At 40.4% G+C, this 27,422-nt stretch overlaps 1 protein-coding gene across 1 annotated transcript in view; it reads right to left on the bottom strand.

Moving 5' to 3' along the window:
* Positions 1-27,422, bottom strand: part of MTOR (mechanistic target of rapamycin (serine/threonine kinase)) — a 160,581-nt gene that overhangs the window by 106,245 nt on the left and 26,914 nt on the right. Inside the window, exons 9-19 of the mRNA XM_006866389.1 lie at positions 23,652-23,838; positions 21,016-21,144; positions 20,113-20,357; positions 18,613-18,828; positions 17,995-18,200; positions 15,434-15,556; positions 14,592-14,681; positions 14,369-14,461; positions 13,452-13,586; positions 13,082-13,211; positions 11,494-11,744 (exon numbers count right to left, since the gene is read on the bottom strand). Coding sequence (XP_006866451.1) covers positions 11,494-11,744; positions 13,082-13,211; positions 13,452-13,586; positions 14,369-14,461; positions 14,592-14,681; positions 15,434-15,556; positions 17,995-18,200; positions 18,613-18,828; positions 20,113-20,357; positions 21,016-21,144; positions 23,652-23,838 — 1,805 coding nt within the window. The remainder of the gene's footprint in view (positions 1-11,493; positions 11,745-13,081; positions 13,212-13,451; positions 13,587-14,368; positions 14,462-14,591; positions 14,682-15,433; positions 15,557-17,994; positions 18,201-18,612; positions 18,829-20,112; positions 20,358-21,015; positions 21,145-23,651; positions 23,839-27,422) is intronic.

The following is a 27,422-nucleotide window of genomic DNA, read 5'->3' as shown; positions in this document are numbered from 1 at the left end:
GGGTTCTAGGTAGAAAAAAATTCTCCTATTAAGAATTTATAATACACTTTGGTGGTGTAAATTATTATATATGCTTGAGTGTTGTTATTTTTAAAAAAGAGCTGAAGTGAATGAAGAGAAATACTGTTAACTGATGGTACATGGAGGGGACTGTAATCATTGTGATGAAACAAGTTGTATGATTTGTTGAATGTAAACTGATGATTTGCCCTGTAAACTTTCACTCAATCCACAATAAAAACTTAAGGAAAAAAAAAAGAATTCATAACATGTTGCAATGAAATGAGTGTAAGACCAATGTTCTCCGCTGTAAACTATCACTCAATTCACAATAAAAACTTTAAAAACAAACAACAACAACAAAAAAACATGGACTATCATCCTATACATTTAGTAGAAGTAATTCACAATTTTGTTTGGAGTGCTAAAAAACCAAACTAGAAAAGAAAGGATATTAACTGTGTCAGTCTCAAGTCTTATGATTAAGGTAACTTATGAATAATTTTTTTCCCAAATATTGTGAAGTGAGCAAAATTTCTTCCTTGAGTTTTTAGGAAGACCGATTTCTGAATTATTTCAACCATTGTTTCTTGTTCCATATCTCCATGTAGACCATTGATATAATGAAAGGTCAAATAACCTTAACACACAGAATAATAGGTCTCCATTTGTGAGCTGAATTTCTATTTGAAAGCATTTAAAAAATACTAATGTCTGTCCTAAGATTATATAAAATAGTGACCATTTGACTGAATCCAATCTAATGCAACGAATATTTTGACTTTGAGAAAGAGCACTCTAAACCTGAGGTGCTTGACTTAATAAAAATGGCTGGTATGGGTCTGGACTGAACTCCATTCTGTCCTCTTTTTGCTTTTTTTTTTTTTAGAGAAAGTGGCTTGTGGCTTATGGCTATATTCTTGACCAAAATATCTTGTTCTGAAACACTGTACGGTGGCTCACCCAAATTGTTACAGGAACTGACTCTGAAATGCAAGAAACTATGACTGAGATTGAATACCTCATCCAACAGAAATTCTTGATGAACGAGTCTTAAAGAGAATGTTAAACATCAACCAGTCATTTGCACTCCTATATTATTCCCCACCACCCCGTACAATAATGTTCTGATAAAAGATGTACACGTATGCTCTCTCTTTGGAATGTCATTTTGAACTTCTCTTGTGATTCTTCCCAATTTGCAATTCTTTGAATCGGAATAAAATTATTTTTACAAAAAAGAATTCATAATATCAGAGCCATCTTCATGTTATAAATTTAAGAGGTTATTTTAAGTATCTGTGTGGCCTGGGAAACTCAAAGCCAAGAAACTAACTTAAAATTCTCCTGAGCTGAAAATACCCTAAATCACCTGGCAGAAATAAACGCAAATCCTCTCTGGAGGGATACAATTTCATAGCATATTTTATAGTACTGTCATCACAAGTAATATCCAGCTGAATACAATGACATGATCCAAAACTATAAAACACAGAAGGAAATATATCACTTCAAGTGTAATTCAGCAGAAATAATAAACAACAGAATTATAACCATGATTTTGTAATATTGAAATTAAGTAGACAATATAAAGTAAAAGTAGAAATTAAACATATGGGCAAGGAACATGACATCACCCCCAAATATAATCATACAGAAAATAACAAATGGTGAGGATCTGGGGAAATCAGAACTCTTACTTATTGCTGATGGGAATTCAAAATGGTACAATCACTGTGGAAAACAGTATGGCAGTGCCTCAAAAAGCTAAAAATACTATTACCACTGCTGCTGTTAGGTTCTGTTGCGCTGGTTCCGACTCACAGAGACCCTAAGCACAACAGAAAGAAGCACTAGGCTGTCCTGTACCATCCTCACAATTGTTGTTACATTTAAGCTCACTGTTGCTGCCATTGTATCAATCCATCTCACTGGGGGGTTTCCTCTTTTTCGATGACCTACCACTTTAGCAAGTATGCTGTCTTTCTCTAGGGACTGGTCCCTCCTGATAACATGTCTGAAGTATGAGAGATGAGGTCTCCCGACCCTGACCTTCTTAGGGGTATTCTGGCTGCACTTCACCCAGCATAAATTTGTTTATTCTTCTGGCAGTCCATGGTACTTTTAGTATTCTTCTCCAACATCATTATTCAAATGCATCAATTCTTCTTATGTTCTTCTTTATTCACTGTCTAACTTTTCCATGCATATGAGGTTACTGAAAATCTTATGGCTTGGGTGCACCTGCCCCTTACTCCTCCAAACTGGTAAGTTTACTCTTGAATACTTTAAAGAGGCCTTGTGCAAATTTGTCTAATGCAGTATTTCATTTGATTTGAGTGTTGCTTCCATGAGTGTTGATTGTAGAGCCAACCAAAATGAAAGCTTTGATAACTTCAATCTTTTTACCATTTATGATGCTTATTTATTGATCCACTTGTGAGGATTTTTATTTCTTTACGTTGAGGTGCAATCCATATTGAAGCCTGTAGTCTTTGATCTTCATCAGTAAGTATTTTAAGACCTCTTCACTACCAGCATGCAAGGTTGTATCATCTGCATATTGCAGGTTGTTAATGAGTCTTCCTCCAATCCTGATATCATGTTTTCCTTCATACAATCCAGCTTCTCAAACAGATTCTTTGCTCATCACACAGATCGAACAAACATGGTGAACCAATACAGCTCTGGGGTACATTTTTCCTGATTTTAAACTACTTAGTATCCCCTTATTCTGTTTGAACAACTGCCTCTTGGTCTATGTACAGACTCCTCATGAGCACAATTAAATGTTCTGGAATACTCATTCTTCGCAATGTTATCCATAGTTTGTCATGACCCACACAATACTACTTATGACCCAGCAATTCCATTCCTAGGTACATATCCAAAAGACTTACAAGCAGACTCATAAGGAGACTTGTACATTGTAGTACAATTATAACAGTCAGAAGGTAGAAACAAACTAAATATCCATCAATAGATAAATACATAAAATGTGATACATATACAATTAAAAACTACTCAGTCAGTAAGAGAAAAGGATTCTTAATACATACATGATACAGTATGGATGAAGTTTGGAGACATTTGCTGAGTGAAATAAGCCAATCACAAAAGGACAATAATGCATGACCCTACTTATACAAAAAGATAAGAAAAGGCAAATGTAGAGGTCAAAGTTTATAAGCGGTTACCAGGGACAGGAGGGAGGAAGGGGAGCAGGCATTACCAGTGATGGAAAAACACAGTGATTAAGGGCAGGACTGCTGCACAGCTAATAATTATACTTGCTGTAATAAGTTGTACAGCTATACAAAGTTGAATCGGCAAAAGTGGTGTGATAGGAACACAAGTGTTTATAACAATAACAAATTTTTTTTTAAAAGAATAAGCTGTTGAGCTGCTTATGCATAACCAAACACCTCATGGATATAATTTCTTGGTATGTAGGATAGGGTCATGGTTTCATGGGACATTTTAGTTAATTGGCCTAATAATGTGTTTAATGCTTCTGTTCTACCTTCTAGTTTGTTGGATAGTGCCTGGGGTCTTAAAAGCTTGCAAATGGCCAAGGCAGAATTGGGCTCTATTCACCTGGAGCAACAGAGGAGGAAGGAGAGTTACAAAATAGGAGGAGGATATGGAATATGTGACTAACTGCTTACGTGAACAACTGCCTCTTTTGTAATGAAGCCAGAACTCAAATGGTACCCAGAAATTATTACTGAACATTTTAATCAAAGATTCCACAGAAGAATTCTGGCCCAAAGGGGGAAAATGCAGAACAGATTTAAAATTGTCATGGACTCCAGACTTCCTGGAGCAATGGAGGGTAGAAGAACTACTGAAACCATTGCCCTCAGATAATTTTGAAACCTTGAACCCAAAATATTCCCTGCAGTCATCCTGAAACCAAACAACAGTTTAGCTTAACTAGTACAAAAAGTCTGTCTTGAGCATTATGCTTTTTAAATAGTTACCTAGAAGTTCTGGTGTGGTGCTGTATGATACGCACTGGATTCCTAACTGAAAGGTTGGCAGTTCAAACTCAAGAGCCACTCCTTGAAAACCCTATATAGAATCCCTATGAGTAAGAACCTACTTGAAGGCACTTTTCAATGTCAGATCTTAAATTGACAACAGCGACTCAAAAGATCAGACAGGAACCTTAGGGGGCAATGAGTTGGTATTAATGAGGGAGGAACAACTCAGAAAAGAAGAGTGAGAATGGTAGCACAGTTTGAAGAGTATAATCTATGTCACAAAATTGTACACGTAGAAACTGTCGAATTGATCTATGTTTTGCTGTGTATTTTTTCAACAACAACAACAATACATATATATAAACATATTTAAAAGAACCAGGTACAACCTTAAGAAAAAAGAAACATTGTTTGAACTGAAAACTCAATGACTGATAAGGCAGACATGACTGAAGGATTGTGCTGTTTGTTGTTAGGTACTGGTGGGATTTTGGACTCATAGCAACCCCATGTGTAGGGTAGGATTGCCGCATAGAGCAACTGGCTGCAGATCACCAGCAGAGCTGCTAAGTGGATACAAACTGTCAACCTTTCCATTAGCAGCTCATCATTTAACTGCTGCACCACCAGGCTCCATAGCTGAAGGACGAGTGAATAGGAAACGGATGTGAAGAAATACCCAGAATACATCCTTGAGAGACAAAGATTTAAAATATGGAAGAAAAACAAAGTTACGTTCAGGGTAGTGTAAAAAAAACTTTAACATGTCTAATCAGAACTCTGGAAGAAAAACTGAAAGAAAAGTGAAAGGACAATATTTTACAAATGATAAGTGAGATTTTTCAAGAATTGATAAAAGGTACCAATCCTCAGATTCAGAAGCTCAACACATCTACAGTTGGAAAGAGAAAGAAATCCATATCTAGATATGTAGCAGGTGAAACTGCAGGCAGTAATAAGGAGATATTGCAAAAGAACCACAGAGAAAAGAACTTCAAGACATTGACTTCTTGACAATAAGGAAGATAATGCCTACAATATTGTGACAGAACTCAAATTTGTATGTTTAGCTAAAGAAAGACTTAAAGAGAGGATAAGATAAAGATAAACAAAAGCAGAGTTTAATGCTCGCTCACAAGAGGAATTTGTTTTAAGAAGGTAAATAATCCCAGGAGGAAGCTCTGAGATAAAAGATGGAATGATAAGAAATGAAATGGCAAATGTGGATGAATATAAGCAAACAGCTTTTATAAAACAGAAATATAAGGCTGAAAAAAAGTAAAATATTAGATAACCTAAAAGGAAGGGAAGATGGCTTGAGCAATTATTTTAAGTGTCATATATTGTTCAAGGGAAGAAAAAAAATTTGATTAATTATTGTTGTTGTTGTTAAGTACCGTGGAGTCGCTTCCAACTCATAGTGACCCTGCACAGGGTTTCCAAGGCTGTAAATCTTTATGGGAGTAGAATGCCTCATCTTTCTCCCGCGGAACTGCTGGTAGTTTCGAAGTGCTGACCTTGAGGTTGGCAGCCCGACTCGTAACCACTACGCTACCAGAGCTCCTTTATAGACATTGGTAAACTGGGTATGCAAGTCAAAATTTTAAGGGTGAAAAAGATAAAATTGGATCCATTTCTCATACTGCATGCTGGGACATATTCCAAAGACCTCAGAGTTTTAAATGTGAAAAATAAAGCAAATAAAGTACAAGAAGGAAAATAGGTTAATTCTTTTACAATCTGGGAATGGGGAAGCCTTTTCAACATAGGTTTCAAAATCCAGAAGCAATAAGAGAAAATACTGATGTATTTGACTACAAAAACAAAATATTATATGACATAAGGTAAAATTTGCAAAATACATAGAAAGATGACAAAGAGGGAAAATATTTGCAACAAGGAGTTAATACTGAAAAAATATAAAGAGCTTCTAAAACCTGAAACAAAAATAAGAACCATGCCAGTAACCCTTAATTTATAAAAATATGTACTCACAACAGAAGAGATGCAAATGAAAACCACTGAGGGACTATTTATTACTCACTTATCAGATTACAAAATTCTACAAGTCTGACAACATGTTCTACTGGCATGGGTTTGGAAAATAGACACTCTCATATGGGGTTGGTCAGAATGCAAAATGGGATAACACTTGGGAAGTCGATTTGGCAATAAATAATTAACCTTTGGCTCAGAAATCCCACTTCAAAAAGAATCTATCCCAAGGATATCCAAAGAAAACAGACCAAACCCACTGCCATAGAGTCAATTCCAATTCAGAGTGATTCTGAAGTTATAAGTCTTTAGGGGTTCAGAAAGCATTATCTTTCTCCCCTGGAGTGGCTGCTGGGTTTGAACTGCCACCTTGAAGTTAGCATTCCAGCTTTTATCCTATAACGCCACCAGAGCTCCTTTCCCATGGAAATACTTGGCAAAAATATGATGCTTGTACAAAGCTTTTCATAATTTTAAACAGCAAAAGACTCGGAAAAAAACACAAATGTCCAATCAAGACAGGTTAAATAATCTATGACATGTTTGCACACATGTTAGACAGAATCTCAGGCCTCTAAAAATTTTCAAGGGCCTGGTTGCTCAGTGGTTAAGCACTCAGGTGCATCTAGGGAACGATTAACAATGGATACCAAAACAGGAGAAAAGCAGATGGGGCAACATTATAATGGAAGATCAGGGCCACAATACTTGAACCTAGTAATTAACCTTCACATCACTAGAAGTGGAACACATAGAAAATATTTACTTCCTGATATGTTGAAATAGGAAGTATACAATATCACATATGGCAAAAGATTGGAAGCCTAATCAGACCTCTAAATTTACCAAGTTTACAGGAAATTAAGATTCCTGCAGTGCAGTGAATTACTTCATGTGGCTCTTCTACCCAGTCTTTGTAACTCTCACCAAACAACTTTTTTCCCTGATGGGTATGGCTAAGAGAAGGTGGGAGAAGATGATAGTAGGAGATATGATTCTGGGAGATATGATTCTGTTATAAGTGATTGTTAACAGGGTTAACAATCTAAGAACTAAAGAAAACTAAGAACTCCAACAAGGGTATACAGTGAATCGTGTCAGAAGCAGGGAGGGAGAGCTCACTACCATCAAGGATCAAGGAAGAAAAGCCAGGAGTGGAGCATGCCCTTTGGACCCTGAGATTCTTGTGCATGAACCTTCTCAACCCAGGGACAGGATGCTGTGAAGCCAGATAAGCAGTTGAGGAGAGGCAGCATCAGAATCAAGACAGCAGTGGAGCAAGTAAAGCTGAGTGACTTTGGGCAGGAAGTTTGCTTGCAAAGTGGGGGGTCTTCAGGTATTTAATTGGGGAAGCTAGGTTTGCTGACTCACAGAGCTACAGTCAAGTACTTTCAGACTGAGGCTATGGTGGAGTGGTGTGTCCAGCAGCATTATCAGCAGTCCTAAAAGAGCTTTGTAACATTGCTGGAGCAAGGCAGAGGCCAGGCCAAAGAGATGAGAGTCAGAGAGCAGTCTGCCTATAAGAATTAACTGGAATATTTCTGGTCCTGTTAACTTCCCTAATAAGTCCCATAACTGTGATGTGGTCATTACAATGAATAATTGGATCCAGATGAGAAGTAGAGAGTGTGTGGGAGGAATGGTTGGTGTCATTTTCTATAATACTTGAAAGAAAAAATCAGTCACACACAGAATGAGAAATATCATCAGACAAATGACTTGGTTTCTTCCATAAATACACAGAATGAAGAAAAAATAGGGAAGGAGAGGTGAATATAGACATAAAGAAAATTAAATATATTGACTAAATGCCATGTGTTGACCTTGTTTGGATTCTGATGAATAAACCATTTGTAAAAAGACAATTTTAAGATACATAAGAAAGTCTGAAGATAGGCTTGGTATTAGAGAATATTAAGAAATTACTATTAACTTTGTAGGTATACTGACTGTCTTGTGTCTAGTTGTACTAAAAAAATAGATTAGTGAAATAACAATGCCTGGAAATTGCTTAAAAATACTCCAGAACAAAAAGTAGTAGGAGGGAAAAAAAAGATAAAGCCAAAATGATACAAATATGAATAATTATTGACAGGTATGAGGAAGACCCTCAATGACACTGACTGACACAGTGGCAGCAGCAATGGGCTCAAACGTAGTAACAGTTGTGAGGATGGCACAGGACCAGGCAGTGTTTCATTCTGTTGTGCACAGGGTCACTATGCGTTGGAACCAACTCGATGGCAGCACTTAACAATACCGTATGAGAATTAAATCTGATAGGCTGTCTACTTTTGCTTATAATTGAACTATTCTGTTTTAAAGAAGTTTTAAAAATTAAGGGAGAGCAAAGAGTAGAAGACAAAAGATAATATTAAAAAAATAAAAAAAAAAAAAAAGCTCAACTGCATCCCCAAAAAAGAAAACACAAAGTAGGACGAAAAGAGAGCACCAAGATGATGTTGCTAGGCGCCATTCTCACAGTTGTTATAATTAAGCCCACTGTTGCAGCACCTGTGTCTATCCATCTCATGGAAGGTGGTCCTCTTTTTCATTGACCTTCCACTTTACCAAGCATGATGTCCTTCCTCAGACTAGTTACTCCTGATAACATGTCCAAGTACATGAGAGAAAGTCTTATGATTATTGCTTCTAAGTAGTATTCTGGCTATACTTCTTCTAAAGTTTTATTTATTCTTCTGGCAGTCCATAGTCTATTTATTTATATAGTATACCATAGTAATCTTTGCCAATACCATAATTCAAAGGCATCAATTCTTCTTTAGTCTTCTTATTCATTATTCAGCTTTTAGCATGCACGTAAGGTGACTGAAAATATTATGGTTTGGGGTCAAGCACTTTAGTCTTCAAAGTAACACCTTTGCTCTTTAACATTTTAAAGAGGTATTTTGTAGCACACTTGTCCAATGCAATACATCATTTGATTTCTTAATTGCTGCTTTCATGAGCACTATTGTGGATCCAAATAAAATGAAATCCTTGACAATTCCAATATTTTCTCCATTTATCATGATGTTCATTGGTTCATTGTGGGGATTTTTGTTTCTCTTATGTTTTGCTTTCTGAATTCATACCAAAGACTGTAATCTTTGATCTTCATCAGTAAGTGCTTCAAGTGCTCTTCACTTTCAGCAAGCAAGGTTGTGTCCGCTGCATACTGCAGGTTGTCAATGATTTTTCCTCCAATCCTGATACCGTGTTCTTCTTCATATAGTCCTGCTCAGCACATTTCAAGTGTGATTAAAAGATATGACCTGAAACACACCTTCTCTGGTTTTAAACTACATAGTATTCCTTTGTTCTGTTCAAATGATTGCCTCTTGGTCTGTGCATGATAGTACATAAATATAATTACATGTTCTGAAATTCCCATTCTTTAAAAGACCATCTATAATTTATTATAATCCTGTAACATATTACAGAAGGAGCACTCCATGGGTGATGGAACAATTTGAACAGAAAGAATAATAAGTAAGACCTGACCCTAGAATGGATGAGGAACTGGAGGAAAAAAGAATGCTTATAGGATATTAATGGGGCAACTGACAACATTACAGTACAGGAAACAGATTAACACCGTTGTTGCTAAGTGTTGTTGAGCTGGTTCTAACTCATAGTGACCCTGTACAGGATAAACTTGTTGTTGTTATAAGTGCTGCCTAGTCAGGTCACTCACAGCGATCCAACATAGAGTTTCTGAGGAGTGGCTGGTGAGTTTGAACCAAGCACCTTGTGGTTCAAACTGACTTTGCAGTGCAGTGCTGATCCTATAGCGCCACACCTTAGAGTAAATGCAGGCTGTAAATCTTTGTGGGAACAGAAAGCCTCATCTTTCTCCCATGTAGCGGCCAGTGGGCTCGAACCACTAACCTTGCTGTTCGCAGCCTAGTGCTTATTCCATAGATGAACACATTAGTGTTAAATTTACTGATGTTGATACTCTTGTGTTCTCACATTTTCCCTATTTTTTTGAAACACACATTGACGTATATATAGGTAAAGAGTTAAGATGTATGCAACTCACTCAAATGGGGTAAAATGTTAACAGTAGGTGAATCTGAATAAAGAGTAGATAAGTGGTCTTTGTGCTACTATTAGTCTTATAATTAAAAAAAATATATGTTTAGATTTATTTCCAAATATAAAGTAACAGATTTTATCTGTCTGGGTGGGGCTGATGAAAGGACATGCGGATAGGTAGGTCTCTTATGATACAATAGTGAATAACTGTTATCAGGACTGACTGCGAAGGTTGGAAATGTAAAGGTAGACATTTTGTAGCAAAAGGAAGGGAGTAACTGATTTTGCAGTTTAGGAGCGGTGGTCCCTAGGACCATCAAAGGAGAAGAGTGGAGAGCGGGACCTTACCCAGAGAAGCAGTAACGCCAGAGATGGAAGCAGTGACGATGACATGGAGAGATGGAGCAGCTGTGGACTTTAGACCCAGAGAGGGGGAGGGGCTGTGTGCTGACAACCGGGGGCCAGGCTTGCAGGGTATACCCTTTGGTTGGTTGATGATGCATGGAGGGGACTGTAACCATGGCAATGAAATATGATCGGATGAACGTAAAGCTAATGTTCTCCCATGTAAACTATCATATAATTCACAATAAAACATAAAAAATAACAACAAAAAGTAACAGATTTTAACACACTGACTAAAAAAATACGTAAGCCCATTAATTGTTGCTAAGTGCTGCCAAGTTGGTGCTGACTTACAGTGTCCCCAGATAGGGTTTCCAAGGCATGGCTGGTGGGTTTGATCTACTGACCTTGAGATTAGCAGTCCACAGTGGTAGTTAACAAAAATAAAGAAAGGAAAACAGAAAGCAAATGGGGAAAGAGGAAAGCTCTTTACATACAAACATCAGCTAACGAGTGATTGAACTAGAAAGCCATCATCCAGCAACATTCCAGTGTGATGATGGATTCGGGCCAGGGATGCTAAAATCACTGGGTGAAAGGTCCCACAGTCTCAAAGTATCACCCCACAGAGTACTTCTTACTGACAAAGGCAAACCAGTAACTTTCCAATGAAGGCACTGGATGGACACCAACTAATGAATGTGCTCACACTTAGCATCAACAATACTGACCTTAGGAGACAGTAAGAAATATGCAATTCACATATGCTGTACTCTCACCAAAAGTTTGATTTGTATCTAATCACAAAAGAAGCAACCAGAAATCCAGACTGTGGAACATTCTTAAAACACACGTGGACTGACTCTAGGAAAGTGACACTAACAACACTACCCTTCCCCAGGCTATTCATGCTTTGGACTACTTAAGGGGACACGTCAGGAAATTGGGCTGAGCTGATCACGCTTGTTCACTTCTCCTAAGTGTTAGAATTTTATGGGAAGCAAGGCATTAATGCTTAAAACTAAGCAGTGTGCATTATTAGGAATCTGAAGCCCTGCGATGAAATCTTCTATGGATGTGTGGTGTGGAACGGAGAGGAGCACAGGATGGGGTTTTAGCTACTTACCTCCCGGATGGCCCCATCACATACCCGAATGACATTAAGGAATGTGGGCATGACCTGGGGCAGGAACTGTACACACTTGAGTCCCAGGGACTTGAAGATGAAGGTGATGGCCTGGACAACCATGGTGTGATGCTGAGAGAGAGACTGGTCCCGGAAGATCCGCATTAGGGCCACCATGGAAACGGCTGGATAGAATTCATCCAGGGGCAGGTTTCCCATGTTAACCAGCATTTCACTGGTGCTGTAGTCAGCTAGGGCAAAACGACAGCGAGAATTCATGAGGTGTATGCAATAATAGTTGAAGTTTAAGCTAACAAAAAACAAAATACCTTCTCAGACATTAGCATTCATTTTCCCCCCTGGTATGTTCTATTGCCATTGGGAATGACAGTTATATCAAAATCCATGAACAGGCTCTCACCATCAAGAACTCAAACAGTTTTTGGTTCTTATATTACCCAAGTCATAAAAGCCTGTATCAGTACACGGTGGGTTTTCTTTAAACTGTTATGTTTAACTTGCTTCTTACCATTACAGTTCACAATCGTGTAGCTGAAACCATCAATAAAAATAATCACTTCCCCAAATGAAAGTAAAGGGAATTAAATTAGGCAGACATCTGTTTAGCAGCTGCTTGGTCTCCCTAGGGAATTCAGAGAAGCTAGTAAACAAATGCTATCTGACCGGAACAAGAAAGGATCGCAAGGATTCTAACTGGGAGTATTAAAAGTGTGAGGAGGAGGATATGAAGTAGAACAGGACAAGGGACAGGGCTGACTGGTGGTGCTGAACAATGGGAGAACATCTGCTTGCACATCTGTGGCTTGGGCTCTGCTCTGAACAGCTGTGGGTGTGACAAGGTAACATCGAAGGCACACTTCTCTGGTAAATATAAGGAAGGGGAAATTGGAAGCAGTATGATTCTGACTCTACAGTTAAAGAAATTATTTTAGTTTAGAAAAACAACATTTTGCTGGGACGGTCACTGTTGAACTTCCACGTATTCGGAAATAGGCCACCTCATACGACATTAGCTTCCACAGGCAGACAATATGTGAAGTCTGCAAAACTCTCCGGTAGCCCCATAGTCTGCCCCAATCTCTTAGGCTACTCATCAAAAGGCAGCAGGACTGTATGGCCCACATGCTTAGACCAATAAACCCTGGGCTCGGATTACCACTAGTTCTTCTCTGCCTTGCCTCAGATTTCCATCAATTAAGATAAGAATATAAATGCCACCCTATTCCTCTTTGGGTGTTATAAGGATTTTTAAAAAAATCAAAGATGCACTAGTAAAGAATGAGAGGTGACCAGAGCTGAGGGGGTCATTCTTGGTATGTCTCTCATTTTATCAAAGAGTGAGTACAGACTTAGCCTGCCAACCCTTACCAAAGCCTCTGGACACATCGAGAACAGCACCCCAGATGGGATGCAAGAGAAAACTACTGACTTTTTATTCCAAAGCGTCTAAGTGAGCCAATATCCTACAATTTCATAGTTATCCAGTCCCAGATGCTTTCCAAACATAGTTAGCAAGAACTATGTGATTCAGGGACTTAGCAGGTCTCTCGTGGTTCCCTCCACTTACAGGAATCCTGACTTGACTTGGATTCTGACAGGCTGACTGCAGAAGCATCCCGGGACTGGTCAATCATGCCAATGTTCACTTTGTGCTTGTAGGGATCCAAAGCCCCCAAGAGCCCTAACACACGAATAGCCTGGGTGGTCAAAGAGACGGAGAAAAAGAAAGAATTCATCATAACATTCATTTCACAACAAGTTTCATGCATATTCCTTTTGTTCTATCATAATCAATTCATACCCAGATGATTGGCTACATGAGCAAAATGGAGAGAGAAAGGACGTCTGCTTAGTATTGTCAGAACATATTAATGCCACAACATTCTCTCCATTCTCCCAGAAAAGTCTTTAAAGACCAAGCTTGCCATGTTCACTACCTCTCGTCGTGTGCCCTGGTTCTGCTCAGTCTTCAGAAAATTCAGCAGCACCTCTAGCAGAGTAGGGTACTTCCTGTAGGGCTCCACCACATAGCCAGTGCTGGCTACCAACTGTCCCAGGGTCCACAGAGCCACCTGGATTGGAAAAAGATCCCAAAGTAACAGAAAAGAAAGTGGTCCGTAGTCTTTGTTAAATGATAGTAATGATAAGAGGCTATTACAGGAAAAGAAGTGTCTTAGTAAAGACAATGACAATGAACAGACATCCTGGCTGATCAAGCACAAACATGGATTAAAGGTAAGAGCACTCCATTTTTCTCAAAGGAAATACATTGGCCTTCCAAATTCCTAATGATGAATGTAAGTCTAAGACTAAAGGAAATTAGGATTGCTCTGGATCTTAGCCTAGTCACCTAATGACCTTAAATGACTACAGTGGACCAAGGCTATGGCTGAGGCTTTTCAACATGCCTATGTCCTGCAGGAGATGGGACACTAAGACACATTCTACATTGCCTTTTGGATCAGGGAAGTGGCCCTAGCTGGTCCTAATACTAAAAGTGACTCTGGGCCAGGATGACAGTTAATTCTGGTGTGGTCTTTTTTATGTTTACTCAGTCAACAATTTAACAATTATGTCTGAACACCTACCATGTGCCACATTGGACTCCTGATATGACACTGTAGGATCAGCACTGAACTGAAAACCACCAGGTCGGCAGTTCAAACCCACCACCTGCTCCTTGGAAATCCTACGCGGGGTCACTGAGTTGGAATCGACTCAACAGCATTTAACAACCACCATGTGCCAAGCCCTGTGCTAGGTAGTGGCTGAGGACACTGAGGTGAATAAGTGGGACTAAAAGTCCCTGGCCTTACGGGTCTGTCCTGCTCAATCAGAAAGTGATGGTACTCACCTGCCTCTTGGCCAAAAGAGAGGAGTCCTGGAGCATGTCCATGATGATGATAAAAAGTTCATCGACCCATTTCCTCATTTCTAGGCCACTAACCTGCACATTTTTTTAAAAAAGGTGGGGAGTAGACAGGATTAGAAATTATGGCACTAAACAGATATTTTGACTTCCTCAGCAGTAATATAACATTCTTCCCACCTTTTGGAAAAAACAGTTGCCCTTTTACCTGAGCCAATTCTCCTATTGTAGCCAAGACATTATTGATCACACCAGGGTTTGGATCAGGGTCTGGGTCTTTCAGTTTCAAAATTAAAGCCTATGAGAAGATAGTATGAGAGGATGAATATAAACTAGAACATACTACAAACCTTTCTTTTACTTCAGTAAAACCCACCCAAGAGACCATCTCAGTTATATATAACTAACTTATTTACTCTGAAGGGCCCTGGTGTGGTGCTGAAGGATAAACACTGGGCTGCTAATCACAAGGTCACTGGTTCAAACCCACCAGCTGCTCCTAGGAAACCCTAAACAGGGGGGCTATGAGTTGGAACTGACTCAATCACAACAACAACAGGCTGTATGAATCCAAGATTTCTCTGGAAAGTGGCTTCTCAAACTCTGCCCATATCGAGCACAGATCTGATGTGTGAGTGTTGGGAAGGACCATAGTTCATTCACCCAGATCCAACATGTTATGATTCACATGACTTCAATGTATTCAAACTGAAAGGTAGTTTTGGATTTTAAAGATCACTTGTTCTTCATTTTTAGGGGGACTCTTTTATGGCACTATCCATCAGTTTCCCCTTGCCAAGAACATTTGCTGATGTGCTTTCAACATTCTCTCAATCTTATCTCTTATAAGAAGACTACTTTTCTGTAGCCAGTAAGATTCTCGGTATTTTTCAGCCCTTGAGGTAGCCTTTGTCTCTGAGCCTGGGACCACAGAAATGACCCACTTTGTGCAGTGTACCAATGAGCCCTGAAACACCCAAGCTCTCCAAACAAAGTGCCACAAGACAGTCTGGAAAGGCAGTGCCTGCTTCTCATCTGTTGCATTTATACCTTCAGAATAGGCTCCATGTAGGGGCGGATGAGTCGGGGGGCATTGGAGACTAGGTGTCCTAGCATGCGGGCACTCTGCTCTTTGATTCTTCCAATGCCACTGTGTTCCAGCTCTGTCAATATCTGTGGGGAAGAAGAACAGCTCACTATGGCAGGGGAAAGGCTAGATAGGGATTGTGTGTCTAAAGGGAAATGTGGCAGAGAACCAGGGGAAGGACCCAGGCTTCTATTGTGATTCAAGTAGCTGCTAAACACTCCATAAGCCAAAGACACCTGTGCAGAGAACAGAACAGTGGTGACTGGAAGAAAAACCTGTTTGAAAGGAGTCACATCTCTAGCATGGCACCTCCAGGGGTCTGGGAGTTTTTCTAAAACATAGCTACAGTGCAGCATACTCATGGCAGACAAGAAAACCAATAGGGAAAGCTGTGAGCAGGGGTTGCAGAAACGAAAAGCGGGCTCTCTGATAGGAACATCTTTGCCCAGACAGCCAATCACAAAGATAGCCTACAAATGAACAACATGGGAATCAAAGCGATTCCACAGCAGAATGACTATGATGAAAGAAATGCTCATTCTCAGCAGCTGTTTCAGGTCCATCTGCTTGTTGTTAAGTGCCATTGAGTCGGTTCAGACTCATAGAAACCCTATATAGGGTTTCTGAGGACCAGCTAGATAAACCCAAATAATTAGAAATGGTATCTAGAGGATCCCCTTGGACCTTAATGAACAAAGATAATATGCTTGTTTTGACAACCTTAAAAAAAATCAGGATATTATTCCTGGTGACAATATAGACTTTTGCAGAGTAGATACTGTCAGAAGAAATCTTAACAGAAAGGAAAGGGAATGTCACAATGCCCATAAGAACTCCACTACCCAGAGGAGTCTACAGTCCATCATTATATTTAGTGTGAGCTTAGAACTAATAGCTCTGATCCTCTGGATCCTTTGCCATCCTGCTTTCCTCCAGTCACAGCTGAGAGCAGAGACAGAGGTGGAGAGAAACACTGAGGACAGACCTGCAGCAGAAGAAGGCATGGCTAACTGCGAAGACCGTGTTCCAGCAAGGAGAGCACACTGACCAGGGCAGTGCAGCATCAATTTAAAGAGCCCCAAACTCACTTCCAGAGCCAGAAAGGATCGCTGCACCCTAGCAATAACCCTGGCAACCAAGACATCAAGAAAAAGCCACAGTGCATTCCATTTATGTGCCTTACCAAGGCATGAAAAGGTGCAATTCAATTTAGGAAAATCTAAGTTTAAAAACAAATAGAAAATACTTTTAGAACTTCGAGTTCCACAGGCTAAACACAGTATAAGGAAAATTCACTCTCTGGTGCGTCCCACTTTCCAAAATCAGAAAAATGAGATTGCCTGAGAGCTTCATGTAAGTTGCAAGAAGACAGGAGTCATGTCTAGTTTGTTCAATGGTGTAGTCCCAGCACCAGCAGTACCTGGGACATAGCAGATACTCAAAAAGTATGTTGATTGAATGGGCAAACTGATGTTGCTATCAGGAGCTATTTCTATGTCAAATCAATTTAGCATAATTTGAGCTGGCAGGTTCAACAATGATTTATTTTTCTTGACAAAGTGTTAGGTGTTTTTAAAAGACTTAAGATGACAGGCACTCTAAATGTGGGCCAGCAGTTGAAGAAATAAATCATTAGGCTAAAAACAGAAACACCAATTTAAGTACAATTTTCAAATTTGTTGATTGATGATATAATTTGTAGCCATATTCTTTTCACGCTATGAAAAGTGTTTACTTCCAAAGAAGTTATGGGAGAGGGTCAAAAGCAGCAGGAGGGGTAGGCAGAATAGGAGTATGGACAGGAAAGGGCTGGGCAAGTCACAAGAAGATCCACAACAGTGGGTGAAAATAACTTGAAGAAGGAATGACTGGACCATGCACCACCCCAATGAGGCCAGAGAACTTACTTAGGTGAAGACAAAACTTGAGGGCCCAAGCTTAAGCAAGAATTGGAAATCCTACTAGATCTAGCAACAATGCCAATCTGATGTACCTTTGTTGACAGTCCAAGCAGTTTAGCTTGATATCTCACAGTTCTGAAGAATGAAAGCCAGGAACCACAGATGGGGGCAAAGACTATAAGAAAAACTGTTGGAGCCATTCTCATATGTTATTTTTGTTAAGAACAATGGTCTGCATGCTTGACCTGGCATCAGCAAGAAAAGCAAGAGAGTGGGAAGGCAAGGTGCTGGGGAGATTGACATCATCGATAGCAAATCAAAGGAGGCAGCCATGAAATGGACTAGCTGGTGAACTGCCAGGAAAAAGACCGAGCTGCATGAGAAGTTAGCCTGGGACCAAGAAGCATCCTGGAGTCACACTGGCAAGAGATTTATGAGATTATAATCTCGAGAACCACAATTACTAATCTGGGAGAAGAGGTGGACTCTTGGGAGTCCAAGGTGGCTTCTACCAGGTATCTCAATAGTTATTCCACTTCCTTGTCCTCAAGTCTCTTTCCCAGGCAGCTCTCACAATCAGAGTACCCACCCCATTGCCTCTAGGTTTGACTGGCACCCATTACCTGGATGAGCATCTTGCGCAGAAAAGGCATGACAAAGGCTGGGTTCATGCTACTGAGCCGGCCCACAGTGCAGATGGCCAGCTCCCGGATCTCAAACACCTGGTCATTCAGGGCCACAAACAAGGCCTGCAAGTTCTCTGCCTGGGCCAGGTGTGCATCAAAGCGCTCATCCAGGGATGCCAAGACACAGTAGCGGATGTCAGGGTCTGCAAGAGCAATTGAGTCTTTGAACTCCTCTTCACTGGTCTCACCTCTCCAGTCCTTTACCAGATACCACTGCGCTGCCATCAGCCAGTGACAAAACCCCATAAGCCCTTTTCTCATCTACCTTCTGTCATTTGCTTCTCTAGTTCTTTATCAGATACCACTCCACTGCCATCAGCCCAGTGACATAATCCCATAAGCCCTTTTCTCATCTAACCTTCTGTCATTTGTTTCTCTACTCATGAAAGCATAGGCAATAGAATTAAAGACAGAGCATCGCACACCAACAGGTGGATGTCTGGAGAGGAAGAGCACAACACTGGCTCGTTAATGCAGAAGATCTCTAGAGAGGCTACTGCCAACTGCCCCAAGCTCCCAAACTGCCATACACAGGTTCTGTCTCGTTTGCTTTACCAGGATCTGTTATCCCAACCACGAGCAGTTTGCTGAGCACATCTGCCACCACTTGCACTGCAGTCTGGCTAACCACATGAGCATGGCCACTGATGAGGTGGATGGAGGGTGTGAGCAGGCGGGAACAGGTGCGGGCAGCTTCCATGCGGATCTCCTTGTGCTCACTGTTCAGGAAGTGATCCGCACAGTGGCGCACAAACTGGGTCAGCGAGTGGCCTGGGTACAAATGCAGAGAGAAAACAATCAATACTGGGAGGTCCGCAACTCATGAGCTGCATGTTCCATTTCGTGGCTACTAACTCAGTATTTAAGAGAACACTTATCAACAAGATATTGACCCAAAACTCATTTCTTAAATGGTAACAAATGGGCCTTGAATCTGCAGAAAGGCAAAAGAGGGATGATGAGAGAGTAAGAACACAGAAAAAAGGTACCACCCACCACCATCGTCTCTCTATTCTGTTCAAAGAATAAGTTATTTTGTTTTATTGTGGCTCAACCTCTTACATTCCCAGAGGGCAACACAGTTATTGAACAAATTCACCCTGTCTATTTTAATTCCCATATATAGATGCCAAAAACAAAGTCTGGTGTAGGCTGGGTTTAAAACAGAGCTAATCTCTATTCATTAGAGATGAATTATGCTAGGTGTTAATCAGTGTCAGTGGAGTAACTGCAACAGGGAAACCACAGGAGGCTTTAAGTCTATAGACATGTTTAGGTTCTTTGCACTTGCTTGTTTCCTTTCAGTCTTGACTAACACTACTTACAGGAGTACTGGTAGCATAGTGGATTATGAGCTGGGCTGCTAACAGAAAGGTTAGTAGTTCAAATCTCCCAGTCACTCTGAGGGAGAAAAAGATGACGCTTTCTGATCCTGTAAAGATTTATAGCCCCAGAAATCCTATGAGGTCACTATGAGTTGAAACCAACTCAACACACAACCACCACCAATACTACCTACATGATTGTAAATTTCAAAAGGATCTAGTTCTTTCTTCTGAAATGTTATCTCCCTAGAGTATTCATGTGGATTTATCTTGAGCTTAGACTTCATCACTCTTGGAATTCAATCCCACCTCAGCTACATGGAACTGGGAGGTTAAGGGAGTCCTATCTCTAACTTTTCCATATTTGAAGTATTTCATTAGATTAATGGCGTCTTGATGTGGCACTGTCGAATAAACACTGGCCTGATAACTGCAAGGTCGATGGTTCAAATTCACCAGGCACTCCTCAGAAATCCTATACAGGGTGGCTATCAGTCAGTTGACTTGACACTTAACAACAACAACGCATACTTCTGAACACTATCTTCTCCAAAAGTCAATATGGGACAAGGAAATAAATAGCAGGGATGTGAAAGAATGAGTCAACACAGAATCGACTATCCTGTTTCTAGGCTCCTGGCAAGACTCAGAAATCCTATTCACCCTCATACTTCGCCTAAGGTTTCCAACAGCAATCACCACCTCGGTTGAATCCACTACAATTTCTTACCTTCAAATTCAAAGCTGCCAAGAGTTCGAAGGGCAAGAGTGATGCTGCCCACATCACTGGCCTCAGGGAGGGTCGTGAGGCCAGGAGAGGCCAGCTGATGGGCCAGGCCCTTGGGCATGCCTGGGTGCCGGAGGGGTTTGTGCATGAGGACCAAGGACAGCATCTTTAGAAGCCCATCTTGGATGTCCTTTTTCAGCTGCGGGATCTGGCGGCTCAGGTCATAGAGCACAGCAGTGAGAGCAGGGCTAAGGGCAAGGAAATTAGTCACATGTAGGACTGGGCACATGACATTTGGTCTGTTCTTGCTCAACAAGGGGATAGGGTCCCACTGCCTGGTCTTTAAAGTAGAAAGGATACTATGAAATAGAGTAAGGGTCCTAAACTCTCTTGGCCTGGCCTCAGATTTCAGAACAATCTAGAAGTTTTCTGATTTTTGTCACAGCACAACTTGCTTAATATAATCCAGCAGCATGCAATAAGTAATCTGGGAAGCTGATGGAGAACATTATCCTTTTTTTATACATAAAGAGAATAAAGCTTAGGGAGCTGTAGCAAGTTGTCCAGTAGTAACACAAATAGTAGTTGCAAATATTTAGTGAACAATTACTATATCAAGGTACTGTACTAAGAGAACTCTCACAACAATCCTAGCAATAAGAACTACTATTGTAACTCTTCTCAGATCAGAAAACTAAGGCTCAGAGAAGTTAAGTAACTTAGCCAAAATCACACAGTTAGCTAGGGATGTCACTAGGATCAGAACTAGTCCATATGTTCAGTCTGAGCTATCCTGCCAATCCAATTTAATGTGCAAAAGACCAGGCCTTTTCTTTTCACACAGTCCCAGGATGAACCAAACCTCATACTGACCGAGTCAGGGGGACTGGTGTTTCCGACACCCACCTTAGCCCCACTGCCAGCATAGGCTCCAGAAGCTCCTTGATGTCCTGTTGGATGCCAGGCCCCATCGCCCGAGCCAGCATGCTGATGCAGGTGAACACTGTGGCATCCACCTGCATTGCCTTCTGCCTCCTGCGGAGAAACAGAAAGTGATGAGCTGAGATATATATAACAACTATGCCATGTTTTATCTCAAAATCGAGCACAATTCTAGAGGGTGAAGCCATGGTAGATTTCTGTAGTTAAAATGACAATCCAGCAGATGGCAGTAGAGCATTTTGAGGAAGCCACCCCTTTCATGAATTCACACAAGGCACCCTATGGACTCTAGAGCAGTGCTGGCTGACCAGGTACCTATTTAGGAAGCAAACTGAACAATGTGTTCATCAGGATGCAAAGTACAGCCCGCCTATAACATTACTTATTCCTATTCAAAGGGAAATAGAAGTTTTTCTCCCCGTGATGAAAATATTGGGTGTTAAAATAAAACCCACACCAAACCCACTGCCATGGAATCCATTAAGATTCACAGCAACCCTGTATGGTTTTCAGGGCTGCAAATATTAATGGGAGTAGACGGCTTCATCGCTTTCCTGTGGAGTGGCTGGTGGGTTTGAGCTACTGACTTTGCTTATCCTACAGCATCACCAAGGCCAGAATGGGCAGGGCTTATTAACTCACCAGAGCAATTCTTGCTACTTTATCAGGGAAAAAAAAAACTATAAAAATACAAACGGTGAGCAATGAGACCCTAGCCTTAGAAACAGACACTCTGGCCTTTCCATGGTGTGGGGTGCTGAAGGGTGTTCTCTGTATTTGATTTGCTGGGAGGTTTGCAGAGGTGAAAGGGCTTATCCAACTTCAGTGATGAGGAAAAGATGGCAGACAGGACCCCTCTATTCCAATGCAAGATTCTTTTCTTTAGGTCTCATATCAAAATAAGACCTTTAAATGCAAGAAAAAAAAAACAACTAGGAGATTTTCAATAATAAAAATACTGAAAACTGCACTGGCATCTGACATGTTCACAGAATAGTCAACCTCCCCAAATATTTACATAGGCCATTTCATTTGGAAAAGGTTAAACTCAAATGATTAAAGGCTGTTCTTAAAAATGCATAGAATGCCCCATCCAGAACATTCTTAGGTGGGGCATTCCCACTAGAAAGGACAAGCAGACTACCCCGCTATAGCAACAGAAGATGCATCTTTAAAGAAAGATCAGCAGGAAAAACCCAAAACAAAAATGGCGACATGACTGGCTACAAGAATAAGCAAGTTGTTTGCCAGGAAGCAATCAAGGAAGCAATCAAATACCTTCAGGACAATCCCGTCCCCACCCCCCTAAGACTGAAACTCAAAGGGAGCACATGAGCAGGCACATAAGCTTGCTGGCAACCACAGTGGTCTACTGGTGAGTGGAAGAGGGGGAAAGGCAGCAATGAAGAAATGGGCTGAGTTCAACCATGTTCCATAGATTCCCATTGACCTGGAGATGAGAGAGAGAAGAGGAAGGGCTGGTTGGTCCAAAGTGTGGTGGGACCTGGAGACACCTGAGCCCACGGACAAGGACATAGCCACGGAGGGCTAGAGCTGAGACTGAAGCATCCAGTTGATGTGAAGTGAGGAGGAAACGCACAAGAACACCCAAACTTGTAGATAGTACCCATTTGATCTAGCCTCGATGGCTTGATAATCAGAACTTGACTAGAAGATGAAAAAAAAAAAAAATCTGATTAAGGAAATGAGGGTAAATTGCTACAATTTGATGAACCTGACCTATACTCATGGAGGTAGTAACTCCAAATATCAACAGAGAGGGAAGGAGTCTTCACATCAATTATCAAAGCTATCCCCTCTGTATACAGGGTAGATAGGGACGGGCAATTTAGACACAGGCTACCTAAAATGAGGGGGCGAAAAAGGCACTAAGTGACTGGCTTACAAATTTTCAAGAGGGAGTTTAGTTTAAGAGTGTGTGAGGGAAGATACAGTCCCCACTGAATAGTTTTCATCTTGTCTAGATGAATCTGGTGAAAAGAGATGGGGATAAGAGTCTTATGATTCAATAGTGAGTAATTGTTATCATGACTAATTGACACTGTTGCAATTGTAAAGGCAGAAGTTTTGTAACAAAAACCAAGGAGTAGTTAATCTTACAGTCCAGAAACAGAGGACCCTGGGACCATCAAGGGAGAAGAGCACAAGTGGAATGCGGGACCTTATCCAGAGAAGCAGCAACACCAGAGATGGAGAAAGAGATGGGGGCATGGAGAGAAGGAGCAGCTGAGGACTCTAGATTCATGGAAAAAGAGGGACTGAGAGCTGGTGACCAGGAGGCAGGCTTACAGAATGTGCCCTTTGGTAGTTTAAATTATTATATACTCCTGAGCGTTTAAAAAAAGAGCTAAAATGAATAGAGAGAAATACTGTTAACAGATGTTACATGGAAGGGATTATAATCATTGTAATGAAATAACGTGTATGATTTGTTGAATGTAAAACTAATGATCTGTCCTGTAAACTTTCACTCAAATCACAATAAAAACTTTAGGAAAAAAAAAAATGCATGGAATGGTTTAAGCTTCATGGAAACAGGGAAGCTGGTCGAGAGGTGAAATCATAGCAGAGATACTTACTTATGGGCAAAGTCCTTAGGGGGCAGGGCTGCTCGGATGATGTCCAACACACGAGGTAAATAGACCTTAAACTCAGACCTCACAGCTACCGAAAGTAACCCCAGGGCCTGGAAGGCTGCTGTACGTTCCTTCTCCTTTTTGACACAGCTTAGGACATGGTTCATGGTATCTTGGAGGTACTGGGTATCTAAGGACAGAAAAGACAAAATTTATGGCTCAAGGTTTGTTGTTGTTGTGAAGTGCCATCGAGTCGGTTCCGACCCATAGCAACCCTGTACAGTGTTTCCGAGGAGCAGCTGGTAAGCTTGAACTGCTGACCTTGCAGTTCAAATGGCTTTGCAGTCTGGCGCATTAACCCACAGTGCCATACCAGGACGGGCTCAAAGTTAGGGTTGGTCTATTTCCTACGAAGTGTTAAAATTTAGGAGTAAATTAAGAAAGCTGATTGGAAAAAATGTTAAGAATTTGGAGAACGTACTATGCAAGTCCTTATGCTGGACAATTACTCCTCAGATACGTCTTTTGGAAATATTAAAAATACTTTAAATAAAAAAAAAAAAAAATTAAAGAGTCTCCAACATCATCACGTAATTGCTTCCATTAGTATTACATTTTGAGAGAAAGATTAGAGTATTTTTCACATATAATGAGTGCACATACACAATAGGCATACGTGTAATGCACATAGGAAACATGCCAAAATAAAGCATAGTATGTTATTTGTGCAAAAATCCAGTACACGCTCTTAAGAAATATGTTAAATCTTGTTTAAAACAAAGAGAGAATGATCTAATGATTTTATTTTATTGAAACTTAAGTAAATATTGAGTATGTTTATAATAGACATTCAGCTTAGGCCTGGAAATCAGTTTGCTATTATCTAGTGATATTTTTGTTACAGTTATATTTAATAGAACAAGATTTAGTCTGTAATTTGAAGTCACATGTATAATTTCTTTATGTTTATATACGCCAATGTGGATGGGGTAAGCAATTCTTGGAAAATTATGTTAAAGTGCTATTATTCCTCTAAAGGCTAGGATTTCTCGATTCTTGCCTCTCTTCTATTTCTCCTCTTCCACCCATGAAGGCCCCAAATTCATGCACTAATATCAGAGCAGGCAAGCCCATATATCCACTATAAAGTTAGGGGTGTTGAGGGTTGCCAGAACAATTTAGGAGACAGTGAATAGACTCCCCCAAAGTAAATATTTATCACTGCATTTACACTAATGAGAAACAGCTTCTTCCACATCTTTTGTGATCAAACGACAATGAATCATGCTGAGTTTGTGTTAGTGGGATGTTGTATAGAAACAGGCAGAAATCAAATTGATACAACCTTAAAATGAAAGTATATGAATAACAGATATTTACTGTCGTCATTACAGTATCATGGAGTCGGCCCCAACTCATAGCAACCCTGTATAGGATTCCTGGGACTGTCATCTTTGTGGGAGCAGAAAGCCTCATCTTCTTCCTGTGGAGTAGCTGGAGGGCTTGAACTGTCAACCTGTGGTTTGTGGTCCAGTGCTTATCCTATGGAGCCACTGTGCTCCCAGTTATATATATATATAAAATGTAATTGTTGTTAGGAGCTCTGGTAGCATAGTGGTTACAAATCGGGCTGTGAACCGCAAGGTCAGCAGTTCGAAACTACCAGCTGCTCCACTGAAGAAAGATGAGGCTTTCTGCTCCCGTAAAGATTTACAGCCTCGGAAACCCTGTACAGGGTCACTATGAGTCAGAACCGACTCCACGGCACATAACAACAAAAATTGTTGTTAGGTGCTGTCAAGCTGGTTCTGACTCATAGTGACCGTATGTACAACAGAACAAAACACTGCCCTGTCCTACACCATCTTCATATTCATTGCAATGCTTGAGCCTTTTGTTGCAGCCACTGTATCAATCCATCTTATTGAGGGTTTCCCTCTTTTTTACTGATCCTCTATTTTACCAAGCAGAATGTCCTTCCTCCAGGAACTGGTCACTCCTAATAACATGTCAACATGAGATTTGAGTCTTGACATCCTCACTTTTAAGAAACATTCTGAATATACTTCCAACACAGATTTGTTTGTTCTTTGGGCCGGTCTATGTTATATATAGTCCATATTTTGCACCAATACCATTATTTTAATGCATCAATTCTTTATCCGTCTTCCTTATTCATTGTCTACTTTTGCTTGCGTATGACGTGATTGAAAATACCATCACTTGGGTCAGGCGTACCTTTGTCCTCAAAGCAACATGATTGCTCTTTAACACTCTGAAGAGGTCTTTTGCAGCAGATTTGCCCAATGCAATACATCACTTGATTTCTTGAGTACTGCTTCCATGAGCATTGATCTAAGTAAAATGAAATCTTTGACAATTTAAGTATTTTCTCCATTTATCATGATGTTGCTTGTTTGTCCAGCTGTGAGGATTTTTATTTTTTTTTATGTTGAAGAATAATTCATACTGAATTATGATCTTCAATCTTCATCAGTAAGTGCTTTAAGTTCTCTTCACTTTTAGCAAGTAAGATAGTGTCATCTGTAGTATCACAGGTTATTAATGAATCTTCCTCCAATCTTGAAGCTGAATTCTTCTTCATATAGTCCAGCTTCTTAGATCATTAGCTCAGCATACAGACTGAATAAATATGATAAAAGGACACAACCCTGAAGCATACCTTCCCCAACTTTAAACCCCACAGTATCCCCCTGTTCTGTTCAACAACTGCCTCTTGGTCTCCAGTCAGGTTCTGCATGAGCACAATGACGTATGCTGGAATTCCCAGTATTTGTAACGTTATCCATAATTTATGATCCTGCAATACAGTGAATTACTGAATATGGCCCATCTAGCCATAGTCCTTCCACCACTTGTCTGTCAGTTTCATACTGTGGTGGCTTGTGAGTTGCCGTGATTCTGAAAGCTATGCTGCTGGTATTTTAAATTCCAGCAGGGTCACCCATGGTGGACAGGTTTCAGATGAGCTTCCCGAAGAACACAGACAAAGAAGAAGGAGTGACGAACTACTTCTGAATATTTAGTCACTGAAAACCTTATGAATAGCAGAGAAACACTGTCAGATATAGTGCCAGAAAATGAGCCACTCAGGTTGGAAGGCACTCAAAATGCGACTGAGGAAGAGCTGCCTCCTCAAAGTAGAGTTGACCATGATGGAGCGAATGGAGTAACGCCCATGGGAGAAAAGCCCAAGGGACCTTCATTTGCTGATGGGGCACAACTCAAAATGAAGAGAAACAGCTGTAAATATTCATTAAAAATCGGAACATGGAATGTACAAAGTATGAATCTGGGAAAATTGGAAGTTGTCAAAAATTAAATGCAATGCATAAACATCGGTATCTGAGGTATTAGTGAGCTGAAATGGACTGGTATTGGCCATTTTGAACCTGATGACGACATGGTTTACTATGCCGGGAATGACAAATTGAAGAGGAATGGTGTTGCATTCACTGTCAAAAAGAACATATCCAGATCAGTCATGAGGTACAACGCTGTATGTGATAGGATAATATCTATGCACCTACAGGGAAGCCCAGTTAATACCACTACTATTCAAATTTATGCACCAATCATTAAAGCCAGTGAGGATGAAATAGAATTCTACCAACTTCTTCAATCTGAAATTGATCAAACATGCAATCAAGATGCATTAATCATTACTGGTGATTGGAATGCAAAGGTTGGGAGCAAAGAGGAAGGATCAGTAGTTGGAAAATATGGTCTTGGTGATAGAAATGATGCTGGAGA

The sequence above is a fragment of the Chrysochloris asiatica genome, unplaced genomic scaffold, assembly GCF_000296735.1.
Source record: "Chrysochloris asiatica unplaced genomic scaffold, ChrAsi1.0 scaffold00090, whole genome shotgun sequence".
NCBI classification, from domain to species: Eukaryota; Metazoa; Chordata; class Mammalia; order Afrosoricida; family Chrysochloridae; genus Chrysochloris; species Chrysochloris asiatica.
This window is presented reverse-complemented; position numbering and strand designations above follow the sequence as displayed.